General features: G+C 45.8%; 1 protein-coding gene across 5 annotated transcripts; it reads right to left on the bottom strand.

Annotated features, from left to right (window-relative positions):
• Positions 1-1,005: 1,005 nt before the first annotated feature.
• On the bottom strand, positions 1,006-22,343 carry ZNF512 (zinc finger protein 512). 5 transcript variants are annotated; one of them, XM_027669452.1, is made up of 15 exons: positions 22,300-22,343; positions 19,112-19,170; positions 17,598-17,806; positions 16,128-16,217; positions 15,296-15,382; positions 12,550-12,633; positions 10,023-10,147; positions 9,586-9,672; positions 7,854-7,952; positions 7,311-7,478; positions 6,478-6,672; positions 5,714-5,815; positions 4,182-4,244; positions 3,550-3,648; positions 1,006-3,092 (listed from the first exon to the last, which is right to left on the bottom strand). In XM_027669452.1, exons 1-15 carry the CDS (start codon positions 22,315-22,317, stop codon positions 2,769-2,771), a joined length of 1,809 nt encoding a protein of 602 aa, XP_027525253.1. In that variant the 5' UTR covers positions 22,318-22,343; the 3' UTR covers positions 1,006-2,768. The 5 variants fall into 5 exon arrangements, with proteins under 5 accessions (XP_027525253.1, XP_027525252.1, XP_027525254.1 ...); XM_027669451.1 differs by having other exon boundaries at positions 12,550-12,636; XM_027669453.1 differs by lacking the exon at positions 22,300-22,343 and adding an exon at positions 19,569-19,870 and having other exon boundaries at positions 12,550-12,636.
• Positions 22,344-22,397: the final 54 nt, after the last annotated feature.

Below are 22,397 nucleotides of genomic sequence, written 5' to 3' on the forward strand. Positions count from 1 at the left end.
CAGAGGCTGAAATTAAAACAAGTTCAAACGAGAAGACACAGCATTTTTAGTGCAATTAATCACTGCAACAAGTATTGAGTGACTGGCTGGTCTCTTTTATCACCTCTGACTCCATCAGAGCTGGATCTCTTTGGTAAGAGCAAGGCCCAGTTTGCTGGGTCAGTGGACAGCCTTCCTCCAGGATCTGTGTTACCAATGCTGTGTAATATCTTCATCCAAGCTGCGTGGTGCAGTTGATTTGCTGGAGGGAAGGGATGTCATCCAGAGGAACCTGGGGAATCCATGGATAGAGAGCAGCCTGATGGACAAGGACCTAGGGATAACTAAATTGGACATCACCTGGCCACATGCCCTGGCAGTCCAGAAACCCCATGTCCTGGGCTGTATCTCCTGCACCATGGGTAGCAGGTGAGGGAGGGGATTCTGCTAACTTACCCCTTGCCCTCAGAGCAGTGGATCACAGCCACAGTCTCCCTGAGTCCCTGCCTTAGCCCCCCTCTGGCAGGACACAGGTGCTCCTGGACAGACCTCACTCCTCACAAGCAGCGTGCTTGTGCTGCGCAGCGACCTCACCCCCTCGCACCAGCCTGAGCCAATCCAGCAAACAATCTGCTGGAATGCTGATGGACAGGGATGGATTGTCAGAGAATGATTTTCTTCCACATGCCACATTATGCAGGAGAATAAGTTACTGAATTAACTACAAAATCCAGGCGGTCATGAATTATCCATGTCTACAGAGGTCTTGTTAGTAACTTTTAAATGACAGGAAATAGGACTCTAGACTGAAATCCACTAAGAAAAACCTCATTTAATTCCTAGGTTTATTGTACTGGGTGGGAAAGTAGTGAATGTTTGTTCAAAGTATGGATGTGTGGAGTTCTGAGGAGAAACTGTGCAGACAACTGAACAGCACCACAACAGGAAGGACAACCTGTGGGCAGGGTGGGGTGCGTTGTGTAGGGAGGGATGGTACCAAGACCACCACACACCAAACAGACAAGAAACCACATTCTGGTGACATTTTATTTTGCTGTCTTCTGATCTTGCCCATCTCACTGCAGACCTTACACATCCTGCAGAGTCCAGACATGTCTGCTTTCAGGGCAGCACTTGCAAGCACAGTGGCATCTGGTTCCAAAGGCAGTTTCAGAGACCACCCTGGCCGTACAGCACTCCCCCCCATCAGGGCCAATGTGATCATGCTGGTAATAACACACATGTACAAACCTGCTTCCTGCTTCACTGTGAATTTCAGCAGCAGCAACTTTGTCAGACAGTGCAAATTTTGCAACTTCCTGGTACAGTGGGTCTTCGGATAACAGAAATTCTGGAGAATCTAGTCTTTGAAAAAGAATAGGATTGCCCGTGCTGCTGCTTCTTGGTAGCTTCTATGACATCTGCTGCATTTAGACAGTGGAACAGGTTGCCCAGGGAGGTTGTGGATGCCCCAGCCCCGGAAGTGTTCAAAGCCAGGCTGGATAAGGCCTTGAGCAACCTGGTCCAGTGGGAGGTGTCCCTGCCCATGTTGGGGGGGTGCAGATTAAATGATCTTTAAGGTCCATTCCAACCCCTTAACACTCTATGATTCTATGATTTATGGAGCACAGGAAGATATTATTCCTTATAATACAGAGCTAATGCCAACACATGACTTAAAATGATGATCCCTCTTCTACTAACCTTTTCTACACAGGGCAGCCACTGCTAATATATGTCATTAGCACAGAGGAAGTGGTGCTGAAAAGAAACAGGTGATGTAAGACAATGGAGGTGGCATCTGCAGCGCAGGACAAAGGGACACTGTGGAAGCACTGGCACAACAAAGAACCACATGCTGGCAAGGCAGTTCCATGAAACCTGGTTCCAGCACTAGCAGGCTGCTAATGCGGGTGTGCACTGTCTTGCAGTACGTTTCCCAGGTCAGTCTGAAACAAGTGGGCTTCAGCGGGTACACAAAGGCCATCTCAGTATATTACTTACTGGGGGCTCTGAAAGGCCAGTGAATCTCTAAAAAGGGCTGGAGAGCAACTATTCCTTGCTGCACTAGAAGACTCTTTATGCATCTTTAATGCCCAGCATTACAGGAGACAGATGCCAGGGGAACGGTGGGCTCCTGACAAAGGCAATAATCATGTCCCATCCCTTCCAAGCAGACCTGTGCTCATCTGCTGCTCAGCCTAAACACCAGTGCATGAATTAGAGCCTTGTGCAACAGGCTACAGCAAACTGGGAAGGTCTCTGCTCTTTTGTGGCAGCCTTGCTGACAACAGACAGGACAGTGATAGGGCAAGCCAAAGACTGCATTCTGCACAGCACTGCTTAGTTTGTGTGCATTCTGTGCAAGAAAGGATTTCCCCCTTGAAGAGACCTAAACATTGTGCTAGTCAGTCCCTTATGGGGAGAACTGCTAAAAAAGAACCCTGATCTCACCCATCTGAGGAAGATGACAAAACAGACATCTGCTGTACTGGAAACCACTAAACAAGCAATTAATGTGACCAATCTGAGACTGGGATGTAACCAGAGTAGGAATCACACTGAGTACACTGCTAATGCCACTGTCCAAGGGAACTATACCAGAAGAGGCAGCCTCTGCACCACAGCTTTGGTTTGAATCCCTCACAACTGAGCAGAGGCAAAAGTTTCAATATCAAAGTCGCCGAGCAGAATTGAGTCACAAGTCCCAAAGACATCCAGTTGCTTATATTAGTGCTGTGAGTTATGAGCTGGACAGAAGTGGGGCTTGTAATTGAAAAGCTTTAGAATTACAGCTTCTCATCCTCTAGGGATTTGCTTCGGCCTCGCTTGCGGCTGGTTTTAGGAAATTCAGCTCTCTGTGCAACTTGGGGTGCCCCTTCCTCACTGCTCGCACTCTCATTGTTCACCCGCCGTGGACGACCCCTCTTATTTTTTCTCATTTTTTCAACTCCAGCAGTGGGGAGCTTCTTGGCAGCCAGGGTCCCGGCTTTCTTCTTTCTGCCCCTGGTCAAAGGACGTTTCTTCCGTTGCTTCCTCTGCTCTTCCCTTTGGCGGATTTTCATTAGCTTCTCAAAGCTTTTGGTGGTCATTGTGTTCATATCAAACCAGTCCTGCAGGGTTTAGAAGGCAACAGGTTGGTACTGATGGTGGTGGAAATACCAAATAAAGCCTATCAGGGCTTATAATAAAGCTGTCTTGTGGGACAAGTTTTCCTGAAGTGTGAGATCTGGAAAGGCAGCTGCCTAACAACACTGTTCTTTGATGTGTCTCAAGTGTCACTCTGTCTGAAGGATGCAGATTTGATTTGGCAATTGCCTGGTTAAAGGCTTGGGAAATGCTGCAGAGCTCAATTGAGCAGCAGCAGCTTGAGACAAGGCACGTAAGACCAGGAACATAAGACCAGCTGTTTAACACAAGCAAACCAAAGGCCACTCCAGTCTAGGACCCTGTTCCCAACAGTAAGGAAGGAAAAAAATAAAACAGGGCACACCCCCAGCATTTCCTTCCCAAGATACTCTCCCCACCTCCAACAGCCTGGGACTTGAAGTTCCACTCCACCTGCCTTACCTCAGCATGCACAGAGTTGATGTGATACTTGACCCCACTCTCTGAAATGAACTCCTTCTCACACAGGAGACACTTGTATTTACCAGCCACAAAGTCTCCCTGGCATCAAAACAAAACAAAAAAATCCATCAACAATTGCTGACCAGGAGGCTGATACACCTCTATATTGCATTTGAATCTTGCTCAGATAGAACCCAGTAAAAACTAGAAACTCTCATTCATATCAGACAAAGCTCTAGCTCCAGGAGCACCGACATGATTGACCAGCTGTGCCCACAAAGCATAGGACTGCTCTGTGAGATGTCATAAGGTCTCTAGCACTGTATCTGGAAAAACTGCTCTTGTAGCTGTGCATCTACAGGTCAGACTGCTGTTTCATTGTAAGGGATGCCATTAAGGTGCTTCCTACTGGTCTCAAGCAGTGTTTGCCACGGCAGCCTCAGTAGCACATAGGGGAGCACTCAAATTGGAGGTTGGAACGAGATGATCTGTAAGGTCCCTTCCAACCCAAACCGTTCTGTGATTTTATGAACTTGTGAGGATCTCAGATTAGCAGACGGCAGGACAACAGTTTGAACAAAGGGATATCAGAAGGACAGGGACAGTGGGGCTGTTACAGGAAGGCTACCAACCAAGGTACATGTGCCGAGGTGAGATTTGAGTCCTGAGACACTGCCATACACAGATTCACAACCCTGAAACAATAAAAAAAGCATGTCAGTAACATTCTAGTAAGAAATCACTTCTTCCTGCGCAAGGTCTTATTGTCCAGAAGATAATTCCAAAAGGGCTAAGAGAGGTAGAGGAAGGGAGATATGGAGTCCTACAAAGCCAGAAAGCTTCCGGTAAAAAGACCATTGAAAAGAGTTAAGCTTTCAGTAAGCTTAATATTTGTTTTTCCAGTTTCTGAGCACCTTTGGACATAATGAAGAGACTCCTGTGACAGCTACACTCACCCTCTATCAAAAGCCTGATTAAAATGATACTTTGCTTTTTGCCTGAAGTGCAACAGAGATTAATTTCAAATAAAGCAGAGGGGCAGGTACAAGACATGGGCAGGTACTCTCTCCCATGCTGCTCGTGTCTCTAGTGGCACAGAGCAGGGGCACAGTGCCCAACATCGCCGGTCTCAGTTCACAGGCAGCTTTGCAGGCCTGTCCCATGGGGAGCTTCAGGCATCAGTCTTAGGGTACCAGGCCCTGGGACAGGAGGGACGAGCAAGACAAGCTATTGGGTTACTGGTTGGTGACACAGGACAGCTGCTCCCTGGAGACAGCTCCATGCACAGCATAGTCCTGCAATTCTGATACTTGGAAAGGATGCAAGCCTGATAATTGGGAAGAGAGTGCTGGGGGTGGGGTAGGGCAAGGGGAAGGCATCATCCCTACACCAAACCCAGAGGGCAGCTGCCACTGACCTTTGGCTCTCGGACAGTGTGCACCACATGGTCACATCCACCATCACCTCCACCAACTGGGCCATTTGTTCTCATGGGATCTGACTGGTGATTACTGCATGGTATTACTAGAGGGCTCCAAGAGAGCTGGAGAGGGACTTTTGACAAGGGTCTGGAGCGCCAGGACAGTGGGGGAACGGCTTCCCACTGCCAGAGGGCAGGGTTAGATGGGATATTGGGAAGAAATTCTTCCCTGTGAGGGTGGTGAGGCCCTGGCACAGGTTGGCCAGAGAAGCTGTTGACACTTGGAAGTGTCCAAGGCCAGGCTGGATGGGGTTTAGAGCTGGTCTAGTGGAATGAAGAAAGCTTAAGTGTTGTGCCAGACAAAGTCCCTCTACTCCTCCCTTCTACAATTAGATTTAGCTAGAAAGGCAGGGGCCTGTCATTTTTCCACTGCTCAAACCTCCAAATGGATCAGCTCCCACCTGGATGCAAAAGCTGTACTAGTCTGACACCAGGTTACTGGCTCTGAAGTGAACACACACATTCCCAAAGGATCATTACTAGGGTATTTGGATAGAAAGGGCAAAAGGAGCATGCCCTGACATCCCCAAGTGTCTTGATTATACTAAACAATCATATTGAGACGAGGCAGGATTTGTCTCCCACAGAGAGACAAACTGCAGTTTCACGGTTGTGGAAAGCCTATTGGCTCATAGAGACATGAAATCTGTCCCCTTTGAGGCTTCAGAAACATTTAAGGATTACCTGATTTGGGCAGTGGACTCTTCGGTACATCTTTATCTCTGCTTTCCATTTGCACAGCACATCTTGACTAAACGTGGGCAGTCCAGGACGAGTGTATTTCAGCTGAGATAGAGATGGAATTGAGAGCTGGAAGCAACGCTGGCTACACAGACTGCCAGCTATGCCTCTTCCTCTTCCAGACTGTGAGACAGAAGTGCTATTTCTTCTACTCTAGCAGCCAAAATCACAATAACCAATGTTTTCCTGTCTCACTGATTGCCTATAAACATAACTGAAACTGGAAAACCCTCCCAATACCAGAATCTGAAACTTCCCATAGCCTTGACTACAGCAATTCCCCTAAATGTACTTATCCCACCGAAATCATAAAGCATCATTTTCCCTTAGGTTTCCTTTACAGTCTAAAAGATGATCCTGGAAATTCTGAAGCCTGAAACACGGAAATATCACAGTGTGGCTGGAGTGATGTGTAGCCCATGACTTATGAGCAAAATCATGCCCATAACTGCCCATGTTCCTTGTGTCCACTGAAAATTCCAGCAATAGGACTTTACAGTCATTACAGCCTGCCTGGACAAAACACACCACAGCAATTGCTGCTGCCGTAGTACTGTAATCTAAGGTGAAAGAGAGCAAAACCAAATCCCTCCCACAACACATACTGCTTTCCATGGGCCACTAAACACTGGGCAGGAGCCAGTACAAGACTCATCTGACATGAAGGTAAAAACTCAAATCTATAAAGCATTTTTAAGGCCTTGTACCTTCCGGTCATCTGGAATCAAGTCCTGCAGAACTTTTCTTTTGGGCCACTCTTTGGCCAGCTCTTCTCCAGCCAGTTCATGGAGATAGTAGATTGCCACCTTTGCAGATCTCCTCTGAACTCTGCCTGTGTTGTTTTGTTCCTGTTTCATTTCTATCAGGTTCCCTGTTCTTCTCTCCTCATGGAGGAAAGTGACCTGCAGTGAAGGCCAAAAAAGGTGAGCCTCCTTCACTAGTTCCATTTACATTACTAGTTCCACCAGTTACATTAAATACTGGGAATAAATATTCTGACAAATTCCTCATAAAAATGCTGCAGCAGCTGTGGTTCACTGTCACAGACATAGGACAGAAGTGCATCCCACTAGTGAGACAGACCCCCAGATCTGTTCAGGGGGGTCACAGCAGTGAAGCTCAAGCAGAAAGTTTCATGCAGTCACTGGTCTTGAAAGGTATCTCATCATTCACTGTAAAACCCTTGTAGACAACAACCACAGCACTGCCTGTTCTGCTCCAATGGTGGGTCTTTTAAGAGCAAAGAAAAGCATCTCACAAGTTATGTTAGTATCACTCTTCCATGGAGCAAAAGTCAGGTCGGGGAAAGTCTACTGCTGCCACGCCAATTTACTATTAAAAGCTTCATCCTAGTCAAAGAAAAGAAACAGCTGCTGCTAGAAGGAAAGTATCAAGGACTACTCCAGAGAGACAGGAAAAGGCAAAGGTTTGTGATCCGTAATTACACAACAAAGTAGCAGACAAAAGCTTACGTGTGTCTCAAGTCTGAGAGGCTGAGGTCCTCCCACAGCCCCCTGATAACCAGGTCAGGTGCACTCACCGGCCCGTGCTTAGAGCGGAGGTGGTAGACCAGTCCTGCCTTTGATCTGTATGCTTTTCCACAGTGATGGCACTTCATAGCCATTTTCTCCAGCTCAGAAGCAGCCTTCCCACATTTTTTAACATGATACAGGTATCCCATTATGCTGGTGAAGCTGCCTGTGCAGCCCTGTCAACACAGAAGAAATATACATGGAAGAAAACCGTTCTCCAAGTGATCACGAGACCAGTGTATACACAGTTTGCTGACCAAAGTACTACCACTTTTCCTGACAGAACAGAGACAAGCAGGTAGAAAACTTTAATGTTAGTCTATTCAGATAGACAAAATCTGCAACAAAGAATTGGCATTGAAATGATCATTAAAGGTCTCTTTTAATCCAAACCGTTCTATGATTCTATGTGACTCTGTCTTAAAAGCATAGCTACGATCTTGAAACAAACCTTGCTTTGGCCAGCACCAAAGCATACCCAACAGCACTCTCCTGTTCTATGTTCATACCTCCACTGCTGTTTAATTCACACTTTGCACAATGCAGCTTACCTCCCTTGTACACTTCAGTTTTCCCATACACTTCAAAACCTTCCGAAGGCGGTCTCGCTCAAGCTGCTCGTCCACTTCCTCTCCCTCCTTCATAACTGGCTAAAGCACAGCAGAAAGATGAATGGAAAACACATGATACTCAGCATTTACAGTTTTTCTCATAGGGAATTCACTACTAAACACTCTACTGAAGGAAAGCTTCTAAAATAATTAAATGTCTGCAACTTATGATTTTATGGATGTGCATTTATTAAACGATCACTTTCCATATCTGTGTTGGTTTGGGCTGGGGTGGAGTATTCTTTGCAGCATCTGGTATGGGGCTGTGTTTCAGATCTATGCTGAGAACAGGGCTGATAGCGTAGAAATGGTTTTGTCAGTGCTGAGCAGCACTTGCACAGCATCAAGGTCTTTTCTGCTTCTCATACCTCCCTGCCAGTGAGTGGCCTGGGGGCGCATAAGCAGGGGAGGGGATACAGCTGGAACAGCTGACCCCAGTTGGCCACAGGGATATTCCAGACCACATGGTATGATGCCCAGCATATAAAACTAGGGGAAGGAGGAGGAAGGGGAGCAGCGTTCGAAGCGATGTCGTTGGTCGTCCCAAGCCATTATGACGCGTGATGGAGCCCTGTGGTCCTGGAGGTGGCTGAACACCTGTTTGCCTGTGGCTAGCAGTGGATGAATTCCCTGTTTTGCTTTGCTTGTGTGCATGGCTTTTGCTTTACCAATTGAACTGTCTTTATCTCAATCCATGAGTTTTGTCACTTCTACTCTTTAATTCCCTTCCCCATCCTGTGGGTGGGGGAGTGAGCTCGAGGCTGCGTGGGGCTTGGCTGCTGGCTGGGGTTAAACCAAACCTGAATTATCTTTAAAAGGAGTAAACTGACAGAAAATCACGCATCTTTAACATTTACTGGTCCTAGTGTTTCCACTTAGCCTGAGTAAAGCCTGCTTGTAACACTTATTTATCTGTGCTAAACTACAGCTCAAGCTCTTTATTCTCTCTCTGATGGTTATTGTATATTATTTCCTACACTACCCAATATTACACTTAGACTGAATAGAAAGTTAGAACTGAGTGACAGACCTAATCCTCAGGTGCTGAATATGATCCCTGGTCTGTACCATTTACTAATACAGCTGTAGGTTCAGAAACTGCAGTACTGGGAATTGTGTAAAAAATTACAGTTGTGAATTTTCTGAACCTTACCCAAACAACTGTTTCAAAAGTTCTAATTCTTCACAACTACAACAGGAGACAGTACCTTCTTTAAAGTAACAGCGAAGATGAAAAGCAGATTGTAACATTGGTATTTTTACAGTAAAGAGAGACAAGAATTAATTTCTGGTTCTGCTTTTCTACCTTTGAAGTCGTAAAGAACTTAAATCTAGTCTGCTCTGGATGTAAAAAAACAACCTCCTGCTTTCTAGCAAAGGACTGAAAATTGCAGCCTAAGGAGCAATCTTTTCCTTTCTGACCGAGAATGCCTTTTATGCATGACTTATTATCAGTCGAAACAGAAATTCATCCCCTCTTTTCACGATGTGGCATCCCTACTTTACTGTTTTTCAGATGTCAAGTCTCACAGGAAAAATAATAGGCAGACAAGATTTGAATAGCTACAACATTTGAAAAAAACCACCCCATGTTCTGTTTCTGTGTGTGCCAGGGAAGGAACAAAAGCCTGTTCTTCCTGTAGGAGTTTTAGATGCACAGCAGTTGTGTTACCTGATTGTTATGGTCTGCCATGACATGGTATTTCATCCCTGCTGAAGACTTCAGCTGCTTCCCACACTGATGACATGTGAACATTTCCTAGAAATAAACAAGGACACAGTGTTAATTAATCAAAGCAGTGGGAAACTTTGGGGAAAGAGAGAAGGAGAGCATAACATTTGGTTTGGACCTGGTAACTGCCCTCTAAGAACAGATTTTACAGAGTCTAAAATTTAGTGGAACAATGAAGTAGCTACACCTTTGGTCACTACCCCAAACCTCCAGCAAAAGGCTGGACCAAGAAGCACCAAGCACAGCCCCTTACAGATGTATAAAGGACTCTTGCTTAGGGATATGATGATGATGAAACTGGTTTTAAATCCAACACAAAACAGCGTGGCAAGATAAAGAGAAGTAAAGAAACAATTGCTCATCTCTCGTGTTCTTACCTGCCTGCAGTTTGCCATATGTTTCTTCAGTCCTTCTACAGTCTTTCTCACCACAGCCCGGCATGTGGGACAGGTAACTCGGCCTTTGTCCTGAATCTCCAAAGACCACTGTTCTTCCATACTACCTGTCAAAACACAACGTTTGGAATGTAACTGCTAACACAAAATCTTTTTTTCCTTCAATGTGCACAATGAACTCTGGAAAGAAACAGGTCACATGCTACCAAACTCATGTCCAGCTACACTTCAATAGGTGTAGTTCATCTGCAGCTTTAAGTATGTCATGTGACAAGGCACACATCACTCCTTCTGGAAGAGCATTTTACAAAACTCTTTGTGGTGGGGGGAAACAGTTTTCCCCCTGAAGTTATAAAATGGTAAAACCCCAGGGGGTGGTGACCCTTGAAGTTTTGAGGTTTTACCCAATGAGCGCTTCTGCAAAATATAAACATATCACAACCAGAATGGAAGAAAAGGTAGTTGTAGTTTTGTTGTAGAAGAAGTAGCCATGTTGTGAAAGCCACGAGGAGAAGCAGCAGGAGCCCCACTGGGGGCTGGGCCACAGCGGGGGGGGGCTGCAGAGACTTGGAGCAGTGTTAGACTGGGCTAAGTGTCTGTAGCTGAGCCGGGGGATGTTTCTCCACTGTGAGCCGCAGCAAAAGATACTGAAAAGCAGCAGCAGAACAGCAGTGGATGGAGTGGTGGCAGAAAGCCAGAAGAGATAAGACCAAGCAGCAACAACAGGCAGGCTGGAACACAGAGAGAACTCCTGGAAGGAGAGAGAGAAAGAGAACGAGAGCCGGCAGCAGCAGAGAGAGAGAGGAAGTTGGGGTAAGAACTGAAATAAAACCCCATACCCCTCTGAGACCTCCGAGAAAGGAGGAAGATGATGGACTCTTACTTGAAAGAGTCTTAAAGTGCTACAGCACTTACAGAGAGGGGCTGAAAAGCTCCAAGAAGAATGTGGAGGGTGACCTTGCCCCCCCACTGCTTGAGACAGAGCACAGAGCTCTGTAGGGAACTTGAATCCCCTGAAGATAAGGACCGTCACGAAGACCCCTGAGCTTTGTGATGACGTAGTGAAGTGACCCTTGTCCTGGTGAACACAGCCTATGGAAGGAGAACCTCGCTTGGAAACGAGTGGCCGAGGGGGCTTGGATACCCCTCGTGAGTACTGGCAGAGATCCAGCTACTGCTGCATGAGAAGAGGATAGATGCCTGCTGCCTTAGAGACATTGCTGCTTTGAAAGTAGAAAGGATCTTCCTTCTTCCCTCCTGGACTTTTATTTGGAGGGGAGAAGAGATTTGATCCATTGTAAATACTTATGTCATGGTAGAGATAGCTAAGATTGTATATAAAGTATTGTAGTATTTATTTTGTTCACTCATTGTAATACATCCCCTTTCCCCCATTTTGAGTCTCGTGTAACGTCTGGAAAAAACATTTCACACTGGGTTGAGATGTGAGAGGGGGCTTGGACTAGGGAATTAGATTTTGGAGCTCTCAAACCATGACACTCTTTAATCCTACCAGTCCCTTGTTAGGAGTGTTCTTCCACTTGTCTGGTAGAGATTTTTCCTTTGTTCATTTCTGTTACACAATTACTTTAGCACGCTGAGTAAACTTGTCTTTTGGCAAAAGGGTTTTCCCAGCAAAAGCAGTCACAGATGTGACTGAACAGTCTCAGGCAAAGTCTATGGTTTTTCTCTACCAACTGGATCTTTATAACTCTATGAATGCTTAGCTGCGCCACCAGGTCAACAGCCACGGAAAAGCACTCTGTGTGACATGGTTTCCACTTCATGGCCTCTTTGCAAAATGCCAAGCAAAAGTTTGGCATATAATCCACAAGGATTATAAATTACTGAAATTGGTTCTGGGAAGAAAGTGTTTTAGCACCATCTGCCTGAATTCTTACCATTACAAGATCCAAAGGCTTTCCTCTTTTCCCAGTAATAGCAGCTCAAGGCTGTCTCTCCCCAGGTGGCTGGAGGAAAAGTCTGTGAATCAAACAGCACTTGGCAGAAAACTGGAGTGTTTAATGAGTGCTGTGAACTACAAATACCGAGTGATTCCACTCACTGAGTCAAGGTTAGTTTTACTTTTCTAGGACAGACTGCTTGAGTCTCTGGTTCCCAGAAAAGGTGATCTGACAGCAACAGCTACAGAGTTTTTCCTGCAAACATTCTGCTGAGTAAAAAATATAAATATTTTTATGAGGTTTTAAATGCAACTGTTTTAATAGGCTTTTCTTCAGTTCAAAAAGTGATTCCCCCTTCACTGTTCCATTATGCAGTGGCAAAAGCACGTGGAACTATACTCAGGCAGTGTGCAGTCCCTCCAGTCCTGCTCTGCAGTACTGACATGGTGCCAAAAGGACAGCAGCCAGCTCTTCCTTGTCAACAGTAAAGCAAAGAACCAAATGGAAACACCAGAAATATAAGCTGTTGCTCAGATACAAATCCTAGAATCACATTTATCTTTTAGCTGCTTTATAAACAATTCTGAGCAACTGCCTCTTCTTACCTGTGCCATAGGTTTCTGTCTCTTTCTGAACACAGCGGCCTTTCCTTTTGGAGTTTTGTTTTGTTCCAGCTTGCCGGTTTTTTCCTGCTATAACACAAACAAGACAGACCAGAAGACTTAGTTCTGCTAGCTTTGTTACAAAAAACCAGATCTTTTTGCTAGAAGGCTGTTATTTTGCCTGTTGTCTCAAAGTTACTCATTCAGAAATGTTCAATTTTTTTTTAAAGGAATTTCAAGATTATGTTTCCTACTCCCCTTCAAAATCCATGGCTATTTACAGCGGCAGACATTAGTCCCACCCAGATATTTTTAGGTGTATGGTTTTTCATACACAAAGCTCAGGAAATGGGAACTCTTCACACTGAAACATCCTCTGTGCACAGTTTGGCTGAGCACAATGACAACCAAATGGAAAGTCCCATTTCTCTACTCACTCCTATCTTCTTCAGACTAAACGACTTTTATTGTTTCAGCATTTTCTCATGGGTTATGCTTTTTGCTCTCATCTCCCTGACCTCTTCAGCTGGACCACACATTTCCTGAACTGAAGTGCCTGCTGCTGGAAACAACATTCCACGTGTGACCCTGCAGTAGAGCAAGAGAATTACTTCACATGTCTGAGAACCCTACATTCCTCTCGAAGTTCTCAGTCTAACATCTGCCTTTTTAAAAACAAGTATGACACTGCTGGTCCCTATTCAGCTTTTGATCTGTTATAAATCTTGAATCCTCTTCTGAAGCACTGACTCCTGGGAGATTGTTCTTTGGTTTACAGCTGTGATAGCATTTCTTCCCAAACTACAGAATTTTTAATTTTATACATTGTTCTCTGTTCTATTTTTAAATTGTTTCTCTAACCTCAAGACCACTTTCACTTTCAGTCTTTTCTCTGATACACTTACCATCTCTTTCAGCTTTGTGCTGCCTACATAGTTCCAAGTCCTTGGTGACAAAATCAATAGTTAGAATTGAATCTAGGGACAGACTGTGAACCATCATTCTATACTCCTATTTCACTAAACTAGTGACCTCATTGTAGAAAGCTATCAGGTTGATTAAACAGGATTTTCCCAGCATGAATCCATGTTGACTACTCCAAATCCCCATCTTGTCCTTCATGTGTTTGGAAATGCTTTCCAGGATGTATCTCTCCATCACCTTCCCAGGGACTGAGGTGAAGTTGACTGGCCTGTAGTTCCCCAGATCTTCCTTCTTTCTGTCCTTGAAGATACAAGTGAAGACTTCCTTGAAGACTCTTCCAGTCTTCAGGAACCTCTCCCAGTCGCCACGACCTTTCAAAGACAGCCAAGAGTGGCTTCACGACGGCATCAGCCAGCTCTCAGCACTCAGTGCAACCTGTCAGGCCCCATGGAACTTAGAATCATAAATTGTTAGGTTGGAAAAGCCCTTTAAGACCACCACTCCCCAGCACTGCCAAGGCCATCACTAATCCATGTCCCCAAGGGTCATATCCACATGGCTTTTAAGTCCCTCCAAGGATGAGGACTCCTCCACTGCCCTGGGCAGCTGTGCCAGGGCTGGACAGCCGTTTTGGGGAAAAACCTGTTCCCAATATCACATCTAAGCCTGGTGCAACTTGAGGCCAATTCCCTTTCCTCCTGTCCCTTGTTCCCTGGGAGCAGAGCCCGATCCCCCAGCTCCCCCCTCCTGTCAGGGAGTTGCAGAGCCAGAAGGTCCCCTCTGAGCCTCCTTTTCTCCAGGTTGAGCCCCCTCAGCTCCCTCAGCCGCTCCTGCTGCTCCAGTCCCTTCCCAGCTCTGTTCCCTTCCCTGGACATGCTCCAGCCCTTCAATGTGTCTCTTGTGTGAGGGGTCCAGAGCTGCCCCAGCACTGGAGGTGCCCCAGCAGTGCCCTGACCCTGCTGCCACAGCAGTGCTGGGACAGCCCAGGGGCCACTGGCCTCCTGCCCCGCTGGGCACACCTGGGATCATGTTGAGTCACTGTTGACCAATACCTCCAGGTCCTTTTCCAGCTTTCCAGCCACTCTGCCTCAAACCTGTAGTGCTGCACAGGGTTTGGGGCAGACCTTGGTGACCCAAGGGCAGGACCCAGCACTTTGCCTTGTTGAATCTCACACCGTTGGTCTCAGCCCATTGATCCAGTCTGTCCAGATCCCTCTACAGAGCCCTCTTGGTGTTATCTGTAAACTCACTGAAAGTGCATTCAATCCCCTTGTCCAATAAAGATACCAAACCACAATGGTCCAATCTTGAGCCCTGGGGACACCACTAGTGACCCCAGCTGGATGTCACTCCATTCCCCACCACTCTCTGGCCCGGTCATCCAGCCAGCTTTCTACCCAGCAAAGAGCACCCCTGTCCAAGCCATGAGCAGCCAGTTTCTCCAGAAGAATGATGTGGGAAACGGTGTCAAAGGCTTTATTAAAGTCCAGGTAAATAACTTCCACAGTATTTCCCTCACCTGTGAAATGCATCACCTTGTCACATCAGGTTAGTCAAGCAGGACCTGCTTTTCCTAAACCCATGCTGTCTGGGCCTGATCACCAGGTTGTCCCAGATGTGCCACATAATGGTACTCATGATAATCTGCTCCATGACCTTCCCTGACACTAAGTTCAGAGCAACAGGCCCGTAGTTCCCTGGATCCTCCTTCTGACCCTTCCTGCAGATGGGTGTCACACTGGCTAACCTCCAGTCCTCTGGGACCTTCCCCCTTAACCAGGGCTGCTGGCAAATGATTTGATAAATCCAGTTTAAGTGCTCTAACCTCGTCCTCCATCACTGAGTGTAAGGTTTCCTTGTTCCAGACTTTCCCTCTGTCTGGTCTCAGGCTCTTGGGATTCCTGAAGGATTCCTGTAACAGATAAAGATTGAGGCACAGGAAGCATTGAGTACCTCAGCCTTTTCCATGTCCTTTGTCACCAGTTCTCCTGCTCCAGTGAGCAGCACACTCATGCTTCCCCTAGTCTTCCCTTTGCTGTTTATGTTCTTGTAGAATCCTTTCTTGTTGCCTTTCACATGCCTTCCAAGATTCAAATACAGGTTGGCCTTGGCTTTCCTAACCTCATCTGTGCAAGACTGGAAAGCAAATGTACACTTCTCCTGTGTCACCTGCTCCTACTTTCACCACTTGTACATCTCCTTTTGCACCTAACTACTGATGGACAAACCTTTTGAAGGAATGAAAGGCCTATGATATCAAGCATTTCTCCCCTCCGTCTCTGTGGCAAAAGAAAAGTGTTTGGGTTTGATTTCTTAACAAACCCATATTGCTGTTATCATCTACTCACTAATCTCCAGACGTTTACAAGTAATCTGTCTGATTATTTAGTCTACAATCTTTCGGGGAAACTGAAACCATGCAGACTAGCCTACACTTCCCCTATTTCCTTTCCTCCCTCCCTTTGTTGGACTTCTAAGACAGACTGAAATTACAACAATCATCTCCCACCATAAAGCAGACACTAGTCAACAGTCTCCTAGAAGAAAATATCCAGAATCCAAAATAAAGTTTGAAGACTGCAGAAGATGACATTTGGGCAGAGAAGTCCGAAGTACTTGGAGGCTTGTAGTTAGGAATTACAAGTTATTTGTATTACCCCAAATTTTTTGCTTCTTCTTGGGAGAGTCTTCAACATCTTCGCCTTCCCCTTGCTCAGATTTCCTCTTGCCTTTCAATGATACTTCTCCTGATAAGTAAGAACAGAAACACTTCACTCTCAGTATTCAGTCTTTGAGTCTACGCTGCCCCATCTTACCCTTGGATTCAATACTTAAAAAAAAGAGTAGTTCTTGTAAGGCACCTGGACACCAGTGAGTTAGACTCTAACTAGTGAGTTAGTCTTCTAACTCAGCAACATTTAGGCACTCCACAGCCTGCAATTCTCTGACACAGAAGGTATGGAAGAAGCAGTGCCACAGCATGGTCTGGGAAAATAATCCTCCTCGGGATGAGACCCAGAAGGTGCCAGGTTATGTCATAAAAACCTCACCTGCACTCTGTGAGTGTGAGTCTGTCTGTAAGGTCTGCACCCACCCCCCCGGCACGGCTCTGCTGGCTTCAGGGGCTAGTACCTCCATGTAGCAGTAACTGAGGATACTGGGATCCAAAGGCCAGGTACTGAGTAGACTAAGTGTTTAAGTCCAGCTGCAGGAGAGATCCACATTGCACATGTGTGCACGCACAAACATACATGCATATACATGTACTGCTTTTATATATACCTTTTTATATGCTTCTTTTCTCTCACTTACACACCTTCATCCTGATCAGCCAGAGAGGGAACAGGATGGAGGCTGTTGGTGCTGTTTGTGTGAGTGCTGATCTGTGTGGCTGCTGTGTATGTATGTTTTATGTCTGCGTTTATTCTTACAGGAATACACACACAGTCTTGCCACCAGCTGGATCTGGGGGTGTGGAGCTGCAGAAATCTTGTTTCTATCAAGCTACTGGATTTGCCTCTCCCCACAACAGGATGGAATACAGATTCTGACTTAGAGATAAGAAGAAAGAACAATAAAGCAGATTGTAGTTTTTGCTCTCTGCCTACAGCTCCTAGGCCAGGAAATCTGAATGTTCCTATAACAACTTAAGACCCAACTCCCAGTCAGAAAACCATAAATGACAGAAATAAGAAAATAAAAGAAATAAAGACACCCTTAAAAAATAATAACCTATCAAACACAAAAGTTGTGTCTAATCCCAAATATTGTTGAATGGTCCCCTTTGCCCATCTTCAGTGTTGATGGTTCTATTTTCAAAGCTCTCAAAGCATTTTTCTGATATGATTGGCGTAACTCTTCCACCTATCTCTTCTACAGATAAAATCGAGTTCAGCCACAGAATCATCAGTTTTAATAGACAAGTCACTCAAAAGGAACTGTGTAATGTCAGAGAATTGTACCCATATTTCTGCAGTGGAAGAAGTTTATTTCTTCTAATACATGAGCAGCACTAGGAAACTTGTAATTTATGGTTGAACTGCAGCATATCTTTCAGAAGCAAACTAATCTCTCACAAAAGAACAAGAGAGAAGAACATTTTGCATTGAACCAACAGTGATAAGTACCTTTTTTCTCTGGAGATTTGTTAACACTGTTTTTCACTCCTCTCATTTCCAGCCAGTAAGCAGGTCTGCGAATGGTCCGCTTGCTTCTGGACTCTGTGCTCCCGTTCACTGGGCCCTTCGGTGAGGCAGAAGAAATGTTGCTCACTGTGTCATCATAGTTACTGTTCACTCCTAGAACAGTAGTTTCCACCTCCTCAAACTGCTTAGACCTGGAAAACATCAAGTTGAAAACCTATGTATATGGACGCACATCTGTATATGGATATATATATACACACAATCACAATAACTTGACAGACAATACCCCTTTCATCTTCCCAAGTATTCTAAAAATTCATCCATCCCATAGTTCACTAAATCTCCTGTGTTTTGGGAACTGAAAAATGCCATCAAGATAAACCATCTTCGCTGTTATTTTTCAGTACATCTTTTAGATAATGTCATTAGTAAGCTCTCAAGAGGAGCAGAAAAATATTCCTTCTACCTCAAACCTTCAACTTTAGAAGCAGGCATAAGTGAATCTCAACTTAAAAATATGCATTTATCTTTAAGCAACCAATGTAGAATATAAAAATTTTTCTGCAGCCCATCATTACAAAAGAGACATCTTCCATCTCACAAAGGGCAAGATCTCCTTCAGTCTCTATTCCCAGAGTCAAGGCTGGCACTACACAATTAAAAGCCTTAATGCTAGTAAGAATTTTAACTAGCGAGGCTTTCCACAATGAAGACAACCTTATAGTATATCCCACAAATCAAACTACATTAAGACTAATTCAGATTAATCAGTGGCACTGAATTTTTTTCCTAGAGATCAAACAGAACTTTGTTTCACTGTTCTCAAATAATTCTCTCAGGTTTGACATGCCTGGACATTTATACTCCTGTACGTAACAGCAAACTGATGGGTGTCAAAGAAACACAGACTATCTATTCTCTGGGCAAATACCATTAATGTAAAGACGAAAAAAACAGAGAACAGAAACACTTTGCTACTACAATTCACAAACTGAAATAAGTAGATCACTTGAGTGATGACTGTGGCAGCCATTCCATAAATACTCTCCCACACCCTGAGCTATGGAGCTCAACTTTTAACCCATCAATTCAGGAATTAATAAGTGGGGGACGTTGACAGTACCAGGTCAGACCAATATATACTATATTTAAGGAGATAATGCAGAAGCATGGGAAGAGGAATTCTCAAATTAAAGCTTTTCAGTTACAATCACACCCAAAATACATAGATTTTGGAAGACCATGTGGTCTTGGACTTAAAATATTTATCTTCACAGTGTTAAAACCCTTTAAAAAAATTTAAAAAAACCCACATTGAAGTGTCAGAAAAGCACTTTTCCCATAAACCAATAAGCAGAGTCAGTTGAGACTCTTATCACACAAACTAAACTCTTAAAATTCACAATATTATATAAAGACCACATACAATTTTTCAATAAGAATCTGTCAGCTTTTTTCTTATCCTCAGTCAAACTAGACAAGAAACATTCACATACTTTTTATTTTCCAAGGACTTCTTGACCTTCTGCTGTCTGTGATGTCCAGTCCTGGTGTGCTAACAAAACAGAACAATTGACATGAGCATCATCACTGTCTTCTTTCAGCACGTTTCACTTTCCAGTCAAACCCAATCACCTGCACATTGCAGATGTGTATACACCACCCTTCCAAAAGGAAACCACTGTTTTCCACAACAGTGGAAGTGCTTAACATTTCCAATTGCAGCTGAATGAGAACTGGAATCAAAAGAGGGATGAGCCCCTCCACCCTCCTGATATGAAAACCAATTCTTCCTCTTGCAATGGGAAATGGTGGAGTGTTCTTTGTCTCCAGTACATTCAGCCATACGTACTTTCTGCTTAGACTTTATCACACGGTGACATATATTTTAGATACTAACTTGTTAATTCTTACATAGTGCTTATTTTTTCCTTAATTAATTCTTGTATTTATCATGGATGTTGCTGAGAATGTTGTCTCTAGTCTTCTTCATGCTCTTTTCATTAATCTCACTTTGCCATACTCCATCAGCTGTCCAGATGTTCACTTTATCCACATCACAGACTCCTTATTTAACAAAGATTTTTTTTGTCACTTACCATTTGTTATGCTCCTATTAAGACATGTAATTTAACAGACCTATCTAAATGTACATTCCCAATTCAGTATGAACAACTTATCTGCTATATGTTGCTCCTAGTGCATGGACAACCATTTCACAGAATCCCAGAATATGCCGAGTTGGAAGGGACCCACAAGGATCATCAAGTCTAACTCCTGGCCCTGCACAGGACATTCCCCAGGAGTCACACCATGTGCCCGAGAGTATTTTCCAAATGCCTCTTGAACTCTGACAGCCTTGGTGCTGCGCCCACTGTCCTGGGGAGTCTGTTTCAGTGCCCAACCACCCTCTGGGTGAAGAACCCTTTTCTAATATCCAACCTAAACCTTCCCGGAACAGCTCCAGCCATTCCCTGGAGTCCTGTCCCTGGTCCCCACAGAGCAGAGCTCAGTGCCTGCCCCTCCCAAGGAAGTTGCAACTGCAGTGAGGTCTCCCCTCAGCCTCCTTTTCTCCAGCTGAACACACGAAGCCGCTGCTCACACGGCTTCCCCTCCAGGCCCTTCTCCATCTTTGCTGCCTCCTTTGGATGCTCTCTAAGGGCTTAATATCTTTATTATATCGTGGTGCCCAAAACTGCCCCAATACTGCAGGTGAGGCTGCCCCAGGTCAGAGCAGAGTGGGACAATCCCCTCCCTGACCCTGCTGGCGATGCTGAGCCTGATGCCCAACTGGCCACCCACCAGGACCCCCAAGGGCCCTTTGCCAGCACTGCTTTCCAGCATCTCATTCCCAGTCTGTCTGTACATCCGGAGTTGCCTCATCCCAGGAGCACAGTATGGCACTTCCCCTTGTTGAACTTCATATAGTTGGTGATTGCCTAGCCCTCTAATTTGTCGAGGTCTCTCTGTGGGGTCTTCCTGCCTTCAAGGGAGTCAACAGCTCCTCCCAGTTATTTTTTTTTTTAAATTTATTTTTAAATTTAAACCAGTGACAGGTTGCCAGTCTGATGTCAGCCCATTCACTGTTACCCTTTGTATTTAATCATCACCTTCTTCCAAATGCTAATAATGACGCAATGTCATTCTTGATTCGAAAACCCAGGACAAAAATCTTGGTTATACAGACTAAAAAAACAAAAATCATTGCCCAATGGAAGCATATGAAAACCAAAACTGCAATTCAGTGAACAGAGGTAGTATTTTGCCATGTACATGAACTGGCTAAGAAACTGGCAGAAAAAAATAAAAGAAGGGGAAAAAAAAGAAAAAAAATTGCTAAATTACGTCTTCTTTATAGAAAAATGTGATGCATGTGATCAACTGTAAGAGACACTCCAACCATCAGTGAACAAATTCAGTAGCACACACTGACACAAACATTTAGAGGAATTCTTAAAACTGTCTGTGCAGCATCAGACTCTCCTTGGGACTCCAGCCCCAGACGCTCCTCATGGAAATGTTAAGGAACTGAGAAATGTGGAGAAACCTCACTGAGGAGCAGCCAGAAAAAAAATCAAGGCTACGAAGTTACAACAATAAAACTGAAGAAAGAGGCAGACAGAGTCTGCTGAAATTAGCTGACCTAGTCTACCATTAGAAGAACCAAAATGACCGACAAACGTTGCACATGTTTTAAGATTCATGGGGTTTTTAGAACTAAAAAAAATTTGCATAAAAGTGAAGATTAGTACACAGAACTTTGGTGGCAGCAAAGGATCTGCAATAAAAAAGGAGAGTGCAGACGATCTGTCAGACATTCCTTTCTGAGACGTTGATAGCAGCAACTACGAAGGAAACACCTATAGAAAGTGGTGTTTAAGTTCAGTTCTGAATGTTTTTTCATTTATACAGTGTACTTCCCACTTAAAGAGGAGACCTAATGTATGCAGGAATGCCCAAGGGCTGGACATAGGAAAAACAAAAATGCCACCTCCCTTGCACAGGTAAGGAAGAGAAACAGCGGCTCAGAGCCTGAAAGATGGAGAAGGGCGATCTCTGCCCCTGGGCTGTAGGCCCTTCCGGTGCGCTGGAACACGGCTGCTGCCGGAGACGGGCTGCTCCCCAGCATCGAGCCCAGGCACGCGGTGCTTAAGCCCAGCGCAGGAACTGCCCGACGGGAGGATTCTGACACAGGACCTGCGGGTCCTGAGGTGGCAGTGGGAGCGTCGGGCGTCCTGCGGGCCCCGAGCGTCCCCGGGACGCGCGGGAGGGCTCAGTGTCCAGCGCCACGTTCCCGTTGCCACCCGCACGCTCCATGAACTCCGTTGTCCTGCAGCGAAGGCCTCTGGGCCCCAGCGAAGGCGTCAGCAGTGCCCAGCTGCGGGCCCATGCCAGGCCTGAGCCGAGCAGAGTCAGGGGCGGCCCGGCCTTGGGGCGGAAAGTGGCCGCTGCCGCCGCCGCTCCCCGGCAGCCCGGAGCGGGTCCCGCTCGCCCGCGAACAGAGCGGGGCTGCTCCCCGCGCCGGGCCAGGCCGCTCTCCTTCCAGAGCCAGGCCCAACGAGACCCCCAGGGGCGCCGGCCCGCTCCCGCCATCCCGACGGCGGAGCCCACCTCGCGGCAGCCCCTGGCTCGCCGCCCAGCCGCGCTCCCCGGGGCAACCGGCGGGAGAACCGCGGGCACTCACCGAGCCGCCGCCCCGCATGGTGCCGCCGCCACGTCAGCGCCGCGCCCGCCCGCGCGGTCCCGCTCGCCGCTTCCGGCCGGCCCGAGCGGCGCGGCCGC

Source organism: Corapipo altera, unplaced genomic scaffold, assembly GCF_003945725.1.
Source record: "Corapipo altera isolate COAL_440 unplaced genomic scaffold, ASM394572v1 120, whole genome shotgun sequence".
In the NCBI taxonomy this organism is placed as follows: domain Eukaryota; kingdom Metazoa; phylum Chordata; class Aves; order Passeriformes; family Pipridae; genus Corapipo; species Corapipo altera.